Raw genomic sequence first — 13655 nt, forward strand, 5'->3', positions numbered from 1 at the left:
TCTCAACCTCATTGTTCATTATCTCTTTCATGTCACTAACCAAGTAAAAAGGAAGAGGAGAGTAGATAAGAAAAAATAATAAAGAACACGACAGAGCAGCCCTTACCCTTCTCTCTTGGTCTCTCTAATTGAATAAGATTGTACATGGGTTATTCTTGTTAAGATATATTTCTCCATCTCTTTGTTCATTTTACCATTTGAGGATCATTGAAGGGAGCTTCACAGCATCCATTAGATCAAAGGGGTAAAGGAATAAGGTTCTCATTATTTTATGTTAGATATCTTATCATCTAGAGATAATAACTCAAAGGTACATGATCTTCTTTATTTTTCTATTAAAAAAAAACAAAAAACTATCCTTATTAATTAGTAAGATTCCAAGTCTACCAAAGGTTGTTGAACTCATCTTGTGACATACGACGGTAAGGATGAACCAATGCTACAAGATAAGGAAAAAGTTTCAAAAACATAAAAAATGATTTTTTTTAACCATTAATTTTTTAAGCATTCAATGACTGTCCATTTTTAAGCATGATTTGATTTGGAAATTAACATGGTTTGAACCTCACTTGTCATAAAATTTTTGGATGAGTGTAAAATAGATACTGTATGAACATTTTGCAAATCATTTCTTATGAGCTTGATTTTGTTAGGAAATTTTATTTAAATGGGTTAAGGTGCGAATTTTACCCATTTTTTGTTAGCACCGAGTTAACCCATATTTTGACTTGAGGTTGATTTGGACATGGTTTTGAAAAATTAAGTTAGGTCGGTGTTTTCATCAGATTTGGGAATTACGGTAGTATCGAGTTAATTTAATGATTCAAAATTGATTGCCAAGTTGACTCATTGATTTAAGGAATGATTTTAACATGCGATTTTTCATTATCAATTCATCCATGAGTCAACTCATCCTCGAGAGAGCTAAAGGTTTCGATTTGATGCTTGATTCAAAATCTTGTTTGGAATTTCAGCAATTTGATCTTTTTCAAGGCACATTGCTGTGGATCATTTACATGTGATTTTGGGAATTTCATGTTTTGTTATATTGTACGCATGATGGTATTGTATGCCAATGGGATTAGTAATTTGGTCAATCATAGCATCAATTGCATTTAATTTTAAGAGGTAAGGTCATATTAGACCTAACTTAAAATTACAAAATCCGAATTTTCAATAGATCTTAAACCCCCACTCGCATACACGTTCAATCAAGTTAGATATAAATGGATCAAATGTTTTAACTCATTCACTTTAGCGAGTTACTGAAAGTAGTATTGGAGCATGCATCGAAGGTTCTCGAACTAGTAGTGGGCCCAATACCTATTATCTATTTAAATATGACAAAATGCATTGTACATAAGCTTTTCAAAGGTGAAATAAAATAAAATGCATGTGATCTGAAAAATCAAGTGACATTAAATAGGTAACCGTGTAAACGGGTGAGTAGGGGTGGTTAACATTTTCCTCGAGTCACAATTGAACCTCTGAACTTGAATCTCTGATTCACAGATTATTCCCACGAAGTTAAATTACCAAAAAAATCATTTTTAATTCAAAAAACAAATTAGATGGCCTTTCATACCCAATTAACTAAATGAATGGTAGCAACTCCAAATCACGTGACCAATGGATTCCATATCAAGAATTCAGTCGCTGCACCCTCCTATGTGTTGCTAAATATCAGAGATATCTCCTATGTTTTGAAATTGACGATATACATCCATTGACTTCAGTCTTCTAAATAGACTAAAAGGAAAAGACTCAAATGCCCTCATCATTTTTTAACTTTTAGTAAAAATTCCAATATTTCTTTTTAAAATCAATTATCTTCAACCTTTTGGATAAAGAACTTAACCCTCACTATCTACCTTAAGATTTTATCCAGTTTAAATCTCTTGCCTTAAAATCCCGAGGTAAGATATAATTTTTAAGGAAGTATAAAATGAATCAATTTCGAGTAGAAAAATTCAAGATGTTCTTCGAAGGGGAAGGTAGAAAAATGATGGATGAAGATAAGGTTGAATGGATTAAAATTACTGAGGTTGAAGAGCTTGAAGATAACTGATTTTGGAAAGAAAAAATAAATTAAAAAATTGAAAAAAATAAAAATTTAGATAGAAAATATTGTATTTATTGTAAAAATAATAATAATTTTAAGTAGAAAACGATTTTAAGTTGAAAACGAGGAATTTTAGATACAAAGCTGAGTAAAAATATCTCACTTACCAAACTGGTATCAATAAATACGGCCATGTCGGCTAATTGATTTAAGTAAACACTAGCTTCAAATGTCGTTTAACACTCATTGTCAAACGAACGGTTAAGATGAAAGAATATTCATTTCGATTTCCCATCTATAGGAAATCAGTAATATTCGTTTTCATCGCAGCCATTTGAGCGAGTACCTCAAACGTCGTTTGAGGTTAATCTACCTCCAGAAATTGCTTAGTCCCTAAGGCACAAATCGACGCGTTGCGTTGGATCAACCCGTAATTTCTGAATCTCTCTCTCTCTCTCTCAGATTTCCATTTATAAAGACTTCGATATCTAAAGATTTCATCAAATCGATTTGGATTTGGATTTGGATTTCTCAAGAAAAGTCGATAATGGCTGAAGTAGAGCAACAACAACAACAACAACAACAAACGGTATAGACATGTTCTTCTTTGCAGGATTTCTTGACGATTGGAAAGTTTAGGGTTTCATGTTATTCTATTTGCATATTTTAGGGTTTCTATTCTATTGAGATTTCTTTGTTCTTTTCTTGATGTTTCGTTGTGTGCCTCTGATTTGCAGGCTCAAGATGAAGAACAGATGCTCAAGCATCTTGATTTCGTCCAAATCGCAGCCCTTCGTCTCGTTGGATGCTTCTCGAGAGTTTACGATTACGCGAAGGAGAAATCTGGCCCTTTGAGACCTGGTGTTCAAACAATTGAGGGCACAGTGAAGACTGTCGTTGGTCCTGTCTACGACAAATTCCACGACGTCCCTTTGGAAATTCTCAAGTTCGTAGATCGCAAAGTAAGATTTTTTCTCTGTTCGAGCCGTTTAGGGCAATTTTTAGGGACATACCCCTCTAGATTTTGATCAATATTTTTGACACCCTCCCATTTTTTCAAAGTTGATGACATACCCCTTGACTATGGTGTATTACAAACATACTAACGAAAATGACTGAACTACCCTTGTCTTCAATGAAAAACCCAAACCATTCGTTTGATAGAGAGAGTCGGCTTGTATTTCCCTTCTTTGTTTTCTGATGATGTGGTCACGTGACTCTAGGTCGACGAGTCCTTCAGCGTATATGCATGTCACGTGGATCCTAGAGTGAAGGAAGCGTCGGACCAAGTTTTCTCGGCGGCTCAAAAGGCTCCATCGATGGTTCGAGCCGTAGCTTCAGAAGTCAATCGCACCGGCGTGGTTGGAACAGCAACAGGCGTGGCGAAGACGGTGTACACCAGTTGTGAGCCGACTGCCAAAGGACTATACACTAAGTACGAGCCAGTAGCCGAGCAGTGCGCCGTGACAACTTGGCGGAAACTCCATAGTCTCCCTCTATTCCCCCAAGTGGCCAACGTTGTGGTCCCCACAGCAGCCTCTTTGTCTGAAAAGTATAACAAAGCTGTGGATCGAACGGTTGAGAGAGGATGTGTTGTATCGTCTTATCTACCGCTCGTTCCTACGGAGAGAATTGCCAAGGTCTTTGGCGAGTCTGGGCCCACTAATCCAAGCGAGTGAAACAGTTTGTGTGGCTTTGTGAGAATGTTTAAATTCTGTTGTGTGCTCTTGTATTAAAAAAAAAAGTATTGTTAGTGAGGTTTGAAACTATAGGTTGGATTGTGATATATATATAATCTTATAGTTTTTATGTGCTTTGGATCATTTTGGTTAGTTAAAAAAATATTTTTGAACAATACTAACAGGTGGCATGTGCAAATGAACACGTCTAAAAAGGGTTTATTTGTAATTTAAAATATTATTTAAAAGGTAATTTTGAATATTACATAATAAAAAGAATGTTTTTGCAATTTTGAAAATTAAACAATGTAATTAATACGATTGTTGTTAATAATTTTTTTGATTTTTTTAACACAATAATCTTGATTAAAAGTGGGGGCATTCATCGTGGCCACTCAAATTTTGGTGTCCAACTACTATTACTACTCTCAACTTTTTCTCGTTATAATGGTAAGAGTCATGTTACACTGGGCTTAGACTCATAGTTCAATTGGTTTGAGATTTTGCAAAACGACTTTGAGATCGTGGGTTCAAGTCTAGCTTACCCATTCAAAAAAGGAAAAAAAAATCGTGCCAGACTACTTGCGTTGGACATTAGGTCCAACAATAAGTTGACCTAGTAGTGCATAGATAAGCATAGATTTATTTTCTCGAGATGCAAGTTAGAAAATCAACGATTCTCTATGCATTATTAGGTTAACCCAATGTCCAATGCAGGTAATAAAGCATTTTCCTATTAGTAAAAATATGATTCTTTTATCATTGAAACCAAAATTTACCCGTTTTATTGTGATTTTTGCGAGGCATAAAATTCCATTGATTTAGATAGTACTTAAGGAGCATGCATTACCCTTCTAGTTTCGTGTGTTATAAAATTCCATTTTTGTGCACAGGGTGCTTACATATCTTTTTGGGAAAATTACTGATAGGCTTTGCGAGAGATTCTTTTTCTAAAATAAAAATATAAAATTTAGTTTTAAGCGATGGTTTGATAATCTAGTTAGCTAAAACATGATATTTAAATGGTTCCTCAACCTCATCTCTTCATATAATATTTTTAGAATATCAAAACTACACTTTTCTTATCTTCTTTACATACTTATGATTTTCAAAGGCAATTACAATTATTTTCGATAAAATTTATACATATATATATATATATGGTGAATGAAGAATGATACATTCCTAATTTTGAACGTTTAGATGTATTTATTTATTATAATGATTTATAACAAAAAATGATGAACGAAATTGAGATTCTTAAAATTTTGGACATTTCATCATATCTTTTCATTTGAATGTCCATTTCACAATTGTAATAATGCATTTTTAATATTTTAAGAAGATTTATCCCCTATAGATGTCGAGAAAAGAAAAAATTAGATGATCAGCAATTGGTCACTTTCTTACAAAAAAATTATGAAATCCTTTCCTTACTAACATAATAAGATTTTGAGCGTTACCAAGGTCAATTTTCTCAAAAAAATTATCATGTACGAAATCTAACACCACAACCCTATAAGTTTCATCGAAAATCCCAGGTAAAAAAATATTAAAAAAATAATTTCTTTTAAATTAGGTTGAAGATTTTAAAAATGGATGACTACGAAACTTTCACATAACTCCCAAACTTAAAAATGAAATTCAAACGTGAAAAATAATTTTTATTAATTTTTTTTCTTTCAATATTCATTGAATTTCGTCCTCTACAACCCTGAAGCATGTTTTTTGATGCCAAGATGTGAGCCTCTAAGGAGGTGAAATCCTTACTAACAAAGGATAGGGGGGCTCTACAAACTTATATAAATTACATTATTATAAAAAGTTATCTACTTAAGAATCCAAAAAATTGAGCTAAATAACCTTTGCTTCTCTTCCAACCGTCAGATCCACACTTCTTTTCATCCCCAATAAACGGTTCTGTGCCAAAACAAAGGCTATAAAAATTGGACGGTCAAGATGGAATTACAGCTTAGCTGTCCAGATCTCTAGAAAAGAGCAGAAAGACATGAACAAAAGTCTCAACCTCACTTGAAGTTCAACCCGATAAGTACTCACCAATCCAAACTCCAAACACAGAACCTTAAAGAAACACAAGTTTCAGAGATCGATTTTTCGATCAAACATGGCTTCATCTCTGCAACTCGCCATGGCTTCTTCGTTTCCTTCTAAGTGTTCTTCGAAGATAAGGTCGAGAAGTAACGGTGTTTCTTGCAGCAGCGTTAACATCAGAAGCTCTGCTAAGCTTCCGATGCCTCCATTAAACCCTCGTGACCCATTTCTTTCGAAGCTTGCTTCTGTTGCTGCGGATTCTCCAGACCTCCTAAAACCCTCAATCGATTCTGAAACTCCTCCTTATCTCGACATCTTCGATTCTCCCAAACTAATGGCCAGTCCCGCTCAAGTAAAAAAATTTCTTACTTTTTTGCTGAGTTTGATTTTCATATGTTGTTTTTTCTTAGGTTTTTTTTAAAATGAAAATTGATTTTTGTGTCAATTTTGTTGTTTATTTTAGCTGGGAATTTGTTTTTTTGCTTGAAATTAGGTGGAACGATCTGTTTCTTACAATGAACACAGGCCGAAGAAGCCTCCTCCGGATTTACCGTCTATGCTTCTCCATGGAAGAATCGTTTACATTGGCATGCCAGTAATTTCAGTCTTTTTATTTATTTATTTTTATAATTTGAGCTTAAAAGTTTGATTTTTTTAATCTGTTTTAAAGTAATTCTTTTGGGGTGGGGGTTAAAACAACGCTTAGAAAATCAGTAATTTATCCAAGATGAATTGAAGAGAGCTAGGGAACTAAGTGGGGAACAAAATAGATTCACTAATTAAATCACTTTAAAAAAAAAATTATTTCCTTACTTAGATTTTGGTTGATGTTATGTTGTTGCTGATAGAGATCATTCTAGTCTTCTTGAACCTGTAATAAATAATTTAGCGAAACCTTGTGACCAGGAACTTTGGAATGTTAGCATTTAAGGATAAATCAAGACAACCCAAATCGAGGAGTACAGGAAAATAGTCTCAATTTAGTTTTTGTTGCTGATATTGGTGGATGGAGCCATTACACATATAACAAAATTACTGTTTCAATGTTATTTTATTTTATTTAAATAATTTTCAAGGAAAGTATTAGTATAATTTGATAGACTTTATAGCATAAAAGAATTAATTCTGAAAACGAGGAGTTCACTTGCTTTGGAATTAATAGTGTCTCATGAACTAACTAAAGTTGAGAGATTAGATTTGGTGCGATACTTCTATTGGATTAGTAAAAGGAAGGTCAAATGAGGTCTCGATAAGTTAGAAATATCTAGAGTTCCAAAAAACATCCTTTTGGTGATTAGTCGTCAACTATATGGAGTGTAGGCAATGGACTTATGGGTGCCTTGTGTGGATGTTCGTGTATGTTGAATATTCTTGACGTGGTATACCATACCCATATTGTGGTAACAGATCCTATCTTAAACCCCACCAAGAGAAGCAAAAACAATGAAGAAATTTAAAATAAAATAAAAAATCGAGTTGAGTGATTATAAGTTTGAGCATGGGTAGGATGAAGTACCGTATGTTGGGGGTATATGTGGATCGCGGCATCACTGGAGCAGATCAATGTTGCCTTTGAAGCCAGTTGTGACATAGCACGATTTTCCCTTCATAAGCAGGAGATAAAAATATTGTTTGTTGTGCCTTCCTATATCTAACCTTAGTTTATGTTAGATGAATCACTGAGGAAATAAGACTATGAAGGTATTCTGATTACCCATTGGCTTTTCATTCCATCTATCCCCAATAAAAAGATTTAACTGAGAAAATTTGTCTAGCAATCTAGAAGGTTATTCATGTTTATTCCTATATAACAAGGACACAAAAACTTATTATTTCCATGTCATACACTTGCAAACTCATGGATACACCCCGGCACACTGTAACACATAAGATAACATCACTCTATTTTTTTTTTAATTTCTATGAAAATGGCATATAAAAGAGGGTTGGTCTAATCCACCAATAATTTATTGTTAAGCACGACCATGATTTGATGCCGAAAGTCTACTCTTATTTAGTGGTGGTTTATATTTATTTATTTTTGGTAATGAAAAAACTTTAGACTTATTAATATAAATAAAATAGTTTTCGGCCTTCTCAAAAGTTTCGTGTCAGGTACGACATACCCATCTTGACACCAACACATGTCCTTCTATTTGCATCTTGACACTAGCTCACATTCTTATGCTAACAAATCCCTTATTTTTTTGATGACCCAATATGCACTATAGTAATTGTCCAAAAAAAGGCACTAAAGCTTGAACCATTTTTGTTGATTAGTTGGTGCCAGCTGTCACGGAGTTGGTGATCGCAGAATTGCTTTACCTACAGTGGATGGATCCAAAGCAGCCCATTTACCTTTACATTAATTCTACTGGAACAACACGAGATGATGGTGAAACGGTGAGTCTTATACTGACTCCCTAATAGTGTTTGTGCCACAATTTGTTCATAGCTTTCCATTAAATGGTTTTCTTCTATGTGATGTAATACACATGCTTTAGTTTGTACAACATCTAGAACTTGTCTTAGTTTTTCTTGGATGCATGGAGTCAAGTATTCCCATCTTCCTTTGTAAAAGCTCATACCATTTCTTGGCCTAAATGGCATATGGGTGAGTTGTTTGACAACACAGTGTCATAGGATTCAATTTTTTACCTCCCCTCCTTTTCTTCTCCATCTACTCATGAAGAGAGGAAAACAAAGAAAACAAAAGACAGTTTTGTTGTTTATATTATTGGTGTGAACTCGGAGAAGAATTGTATGTTAACATAATTGTTATTCAAGATATTTCAATTCATAGTGTTTGTCACCTTATCTGCTTTTAGAGTGTATTATGGCTTCAAAATGTGTATGTTTCAGGTTGGTATGGAGTCGGAGGGTTTTGCTATCTATGATGCAATGATGCAGCTGAAAAATGAAGTATGTTCCTTTCTGATATTTTGTAATAAATTTTCTGCGCTGCTATGATTAAATGATTTTGGATCTTCTCACTGCACACCTATGACAGTGTCTTATGAGTAGGTGTAGCTCTTCCTGAAGCAAATTATTATCATCATCATCAATAATGCATTATCCCAAAATTTGTTGTCAACCAAAGTAATTCTATCCAATGCCACATCTTTTGTTAATTCAAATGTTTCCATATCTGCTTTCACCACCTAAATCCAACTCCGTTTTGGCCATCACCCGTTCTTTTAGAACCTTCAACTTGTATGCTTCTTCGGGTTGTCCAGTCTTTATTACACTTGAAGAAACCATCTTGATCCTCTCTTCTTTGTTTATCATCTAGTGAGGCTACTACTACATTTTCATGATTGCTCTCGTTTCTAGTTTATCTTTCATAGGTTTTGTACTTATCCATCTCAACCACTCATGCAGTGTTTAATCTTTGAACATATTGTTTCTTAATTGCCCATTATTCAGTTCCATGAAGCATAGTCGATCTCACTGCCATCTTGTAAAATTTTCCTTTTAATTTGAGTGTGATGCATTGGTCACATAACACTAGATGCACACCTCCACTTTAAATGTCCATCTCTATTTCTATGGGCAACATATTCCTCAATCTTTCCATCCATATGGACAATAGTTGTTTGGGATATGTCCTAACGATTTAACCACAATGTTTCTCTTTGTAAAGAAAATAATTGATAATGTTTCTTTTCTCATTTTGATATATCCCTCCAGCATCTGTTCATTTGTAACTAAATGGCATAAAATGGGATATGCTGCTTCCGCAATGGCTCTCTTGCACTATTTTTGTTTTTTGAATAAAAAATTTAATGGCAAAGAGGACATGCATTACGCATGCTGATAGGTGGATTGATGTAACAATCTTGAAGAATTTACATATCAAAGAAAGAAACCTGATAGGATTTCCAGACATTGAAAAGATGACGGGTAAGCATTTTAACCTGGCGAAATTGAATGGAGGTACATGATTGGTTAAGTCAACACCAAATCCTTGGGGTAAGAATTTGATGATGATGGCCTAATAACTAATAAGGATCATATGTTCTTTCCATTCCTGAGAACTCCTAAGAAAGCTCATAACCATTATAGCTAACATAAATTGATAAACTTGTTTGTTGAGTGTGTTTGATACCTCTTTGCAATTAAGGACTTCTTAAGCTAATGGACAAAAGGGAGAAATTTCCTTTTTATATCTTTTATTTGCGGAATACAAATCAGTAAATTACTTTGTGGATTTATCAAAAAAAAAAAAAACTTTGTGGATTATCCTGTTCTTTAGTGTCTGAGTATCGATATTGGGGGGAATAGATATTTTCTATAATATTGTTGTATGTATGTTGACCTTCATAGCACTCAGTTTTTATCCGAAGGCAGACCTTAAACTTGAATACTAAATTATTTGTTGCTTAGTTTGTTGTTTGAAGAATTTCATGTGCTAACTAGTACTTACATGTTAGAAGAATTACTTCATTGTCGGACATTGAAGTTTTATGCAGAGTGTATTATTATTATTTGTTTCATTCTCCAATCGTTGCGTATGCAGGTACAGACAGTTGCTGTTGGGGCTGCCATAGGTCAGGCTTGTCTCCTGCTTGCTGCAGGAAAGAAGGGTAGACGATTTATGTTGCCTCATTCCAAAGGTTTGATTTTGTTTATATATGTTGACCATTTTATCCTGTTTATGCTTTCTTGATATCTGTATGATGTCACACCAAAGGTGCGCTTCAATTCTGTTTCAGCCATGATCCAACAACCTCGTGTCCCATCATCTGGGCTAATGCCAGCTAGTGATGTTCTCATTCGTGCCAAAGAGGTTGGTTATACAGATCTCATTTTTTGTATTTTGTTGTACCTAGTGATGATTTAGGATGTACTTATGGTTCCTTTCTAGCTCTCATAGGAAGCCTGTTTGTCATATTTATTTGCAAATCTGTAATGTACTTTACCACTTGGTTAATTATTGCTACATGATCTATATACATCCATGTAAAACAATAATGAATGGGGTGACATGCGTGCCCCGTGGGATTAGTTGGGGTGCTCCTAGAGGCGCGAACCCAAGGTATATAAAAAAAAATGTTGTTTCCAATGGAAACTGAATCTTATCATCATCATCATAGCCTTATCCCAAAAATTTGGGGTTGGCTGAACAAATCTTGTTCTTCCATTAATTTTTGTCCTATAAAATCATGGACATAATGTATAAAAAATTATGATTTTAAGCAAGCTGTCTCATTTTTTCCATTGGTGTTTTTTTTTATTTTTCTGGAAATATAAACTTGATTCTAACAACTTATTTATGTGTCCCTTTCCTACCTCATTGCCTTAAACCATGGTCTGGGGTCTCACTCGGTAGATATTATTGTTTTCTTCCATGGTTTGAGGTCCTCTGAGCAGCTTGTATTGTTTTCTTCTCTTCTCTCTCCTTTCTATAGTTGCTTGTTCTTTTTTTCAAAGGTCTTGACATCTCATCTTAATTGTTATGAAGGTCATAACAAATAGGGACACACTCGTGAAACTCCTGGCAAGGCACACGGGCAATGTGAGTGTTGTATGGTGCATAAAAATTAGTTCCTTTTATTTATTTATTTAGATTGAGGCAATCACAATCTAACTTTGATCATATGTTAGTCCCTTGAGACTGTAGCGAACGTGATGAAAAGACCATTTTATATGGACGCCGTCAGGGCTCAAGAGTTCGGCGTTATTGACAAGGTACTCTACTATTACAGTTCTTTTCCATGAAACATTGTGCAAATCCAAAAGCATAAAGATGCATGCACCCATGCAAGTTAGCATTTAGCTTTGCTTTACCGTAATTGTGTGGGTCAATTGTGGGATCAGGTTCTTTGGCGAGGTCAAGAAAAGATAATGTCGGAGGTTACCACACCCGATCAATGGGACAAGGGAGCTGGTATTAAGGTTGTTGATGGGATGTAACTTTCCCCAGAATAAATTCCCATCCTCGACAACACTGTAAGTAGAAAGACCATCATCAGTGTACCCAATGAAGCTTCTGTCCAATGCCGCTGCTGTACTGGGAAGTTGTATGGTAATCTGGGTTTCTGAGCGACAACTCACGTATATTTTTTAATCACAGGGTAGTAGATGCCTTTATGGAAAAGGTTCTCCAAAACATTTTTGCCATCTCTTTCTCCCTGATTTGCATACTAGCAGATAATGGGCTGATCTTTTATTTTTATTTTTTTCTAAATTTTTCTTTTCCTGCGAAGCAAATCTGTTATGGGAATGGTTATCCCCTCAACAAAGGGCAATTAGAACTGCCTATTTGATCTAGCAGTAGTTCATGTTATCTTGACTAATAGATAATCTGGTATTTCATCCCGAGAACCAACATGTGTGTTTGCATTTTTTTTTTTTTTGAATTGGTTCGCTGGATGGCTAAAATTCATGGGATCGGTCACATGGAATATTTTTAATTTGGTGCGCTTCAAACAAACTTCTCACTTTCGAATGAGACAACCCATGGCCTGATTCAGTAAGTGAAGTTGGATCACTTAATTTTTTTGTTGAAGCGGTAAGCACCGGTCTTTTTCAACACGGACAAGTATGTCCTTATATTTGAAATGATATTACCTCTTATGTCCTATGGATAATGATATAAGCATCCCACAAATTAATAAGGTAACTCACACTAATATTATCTCTCTCATCTATGTATTTAAATAATATTAATTCAAATTAAATAATATTAATTTAAATTAAAAAATAATATTAATTCAAATTAAAGAGTGAGAAATTCTCTTTATTTTTTTTTATTTTTTGGAATATTTAATATTTAATGAAATATTTATATTTAATATTCTCTCTCTTTAATTTTAATTAATATTATTTTTTAATTTGAATTAAAAATTTTAAAATTTACTTTTTAAATGATGTGGAGGAGAGAGAATTTGTTCGGTTAGGTTACCAAAATGAATTTTATTAAATTTAGTATTTTTTTAATAAATAATTTTTATTTTTTGATTTTATTAATAATTTTCCCTTAAACATACAACTGTTGAAAAATGTAATATAGTTAATTTACCAGTTTTCATCAGTAAGTAACAAACAGATTTATGTGATTACAGCACTTAATTTGAATCAATTCAGTACAATTCAGATCTGTAAACAAACAATAATTTCAGCACTTAAATTCAGCGTTTATATAGTTTTAGTAATTATAATTATTCAGTACTTATTTGTTCAGTTTAACAAACAACACCTTAGCTATGATTATTCATGATAAGTAAAGGACACTGATCCTTGACAAAAGAGTGCCTAATAATAAGATGGACTTTTGGTGGATGGCCTTGACATTGACATGGAGGCGCAGAAAGAAAGTTTCTCTCTTACCCATTCTCTGCCCATATATTTAATTTTTAAGATTTCAAATCTTAAAAAAGATCGTTCGACTCACATTGATCATCAAATTGACAACAAACATCTAGATTTCATGAAAATATTTATATTAAAAAAAAAATGAATTTTTTTTTCGAGCTTGATCCATGGTGTTTAAAACAGACAACTACCCAACACCCACATTTAAAAATAAATTCAAAGGTGAAATAACTATTTGTTTGTTTATTTTTTCTTTTAACCTCATATGATTTTATCCTCTAATCATGATTTTGAATGTCACAAGGTGATAAAATCTGGAAGTTTCCTTTTTAAACTACGGACAAGAGAGAGAAATTTTCTTTTTTTATTTTTTATTTTTTTTAATAAATTATATGCTTCCATGGCATGCATCAAATCCATCAACCAAAAATCCGTCAAATTATCAGCACTGTTAGCAAAATATAGATGCCGAAAGACCCGCCACTGGGTCACAAGAAAATATCATGAGCTGGTCTTGCTTGGCAAAATATGGAAGCTGAAAGGTT

General features: G+C 33.8%; 2 protein-coding genes across 2 annotated transcripts; both read left to right on the forward strand.

Annotated features, from left to right (window-relative positions):
• Positions 1–2380: 2380 nt before the first annotated feature.
• LOC147383395 (stress-related protein-like) lies at positions 2381–3885 on the forward strand. Its single transcript, XM_086427754.1, has 3 exons — positions 2381–2651; positions 2800–3024; positions 3286–3885. The coding sequence occupies exons 1-3, from the start codon at positions 2610–2612 to the stop codon at positions 3739–3741; spliced, it is 723 nt and encodes a 240-aa protein (XP_086283880.1). The 5' UTR covers positions 2381–2609; the 3' UTR covers positions 3742–3885.
• Positions 3886–5765: 1880 nt separating this feature from the next.
• Positions 5766–12124, forward strand: LOC147383396 (ATP-dependent caseinolytic (Clp) protease/crotonase family protein). Its single transcript, XM_086427753.1, has 9 exons — positions 5766–6145; positions 6287–6388; positions 8074–8196; positions 8656–8715; positions 10313–10409; positions 10509–10582; positions 11258–11311; positions 11401–11484; positions 11614–12124. Exons 1-9 carry the CDS (start codon positions 5867–5869, stop codon positions 11707–11709), a joined length of 969 nt encoding a protein of 322 aa, XP_086283879.1. The 5' UTR covers positions 5766–5866; the 3' UTR covers positions 11710–12124.
• The last annotated feature ends 1531 nt before the right edge of the window (positions 12125–13655 follow it).

The sequence above is a fragment of the Akebia trifoliata genome, chromosome 16 (genome assembly GCF_017979445.1).
Source record: "Akebia trifoliata isolate Shusen 1 chromosome 16, ASM1797944v1, whole genome shotgun sequence".
Classification (NCBI taxonomy): domain Eukaryota; kingdom Viridiplantae; phylum Streptophyta; class Magnoliopsida; order Ranunculales; family Lardizabalaceae; genus Akebia; species Akebia trifoliata.

Excerpts from the sequence above, each read along its gene's own strand:
- LOC147383395 (XM_086427754.1), top strand. The coding sequence starts at position 2,610 with ATGGCTGAAGTAGAGCAACAACAACAACAACAACAACAAACG. Across the intron at positions 2,652-2,799 it reads AACAACAACAACAACAAACG|GCTCAAGATGAAGAACAGAT; the intron begins GTATAGACATGT and ends TCTGATTTGCAG. Across the intron at positions 3,025-3,285 it reads TCAAGTTCGTAGATCGCAAA|GTCGACGAGTCCTTCAGCGT; the intron begins GTAAGATTTTTT and ends ACGTGACTCTAG.
- LOC147383396 (XM_086427753.1), top strand. The coding sequence starts at position 5,867 with ATGGCTTCATCTCTGCAACTCGCCATGGCTTCTTCGTTTCCTTCTAAG. Across the intron at positions 8,197-8,655 it reads CACGAGATGATGGTGAAACG|GTTGGTATGGAGTCGGAGGG; the intron begins GTGAGTCTTATA and ends TGTATGTTTCAG. Across the intron at positions 10,583-11,257 it reads TTCTCATTCGTGCCAAAGAG|GTCATAACAAATAGGGACAC; the intron begins GTTGGTTATACA and ends ATTGTTATGAAG.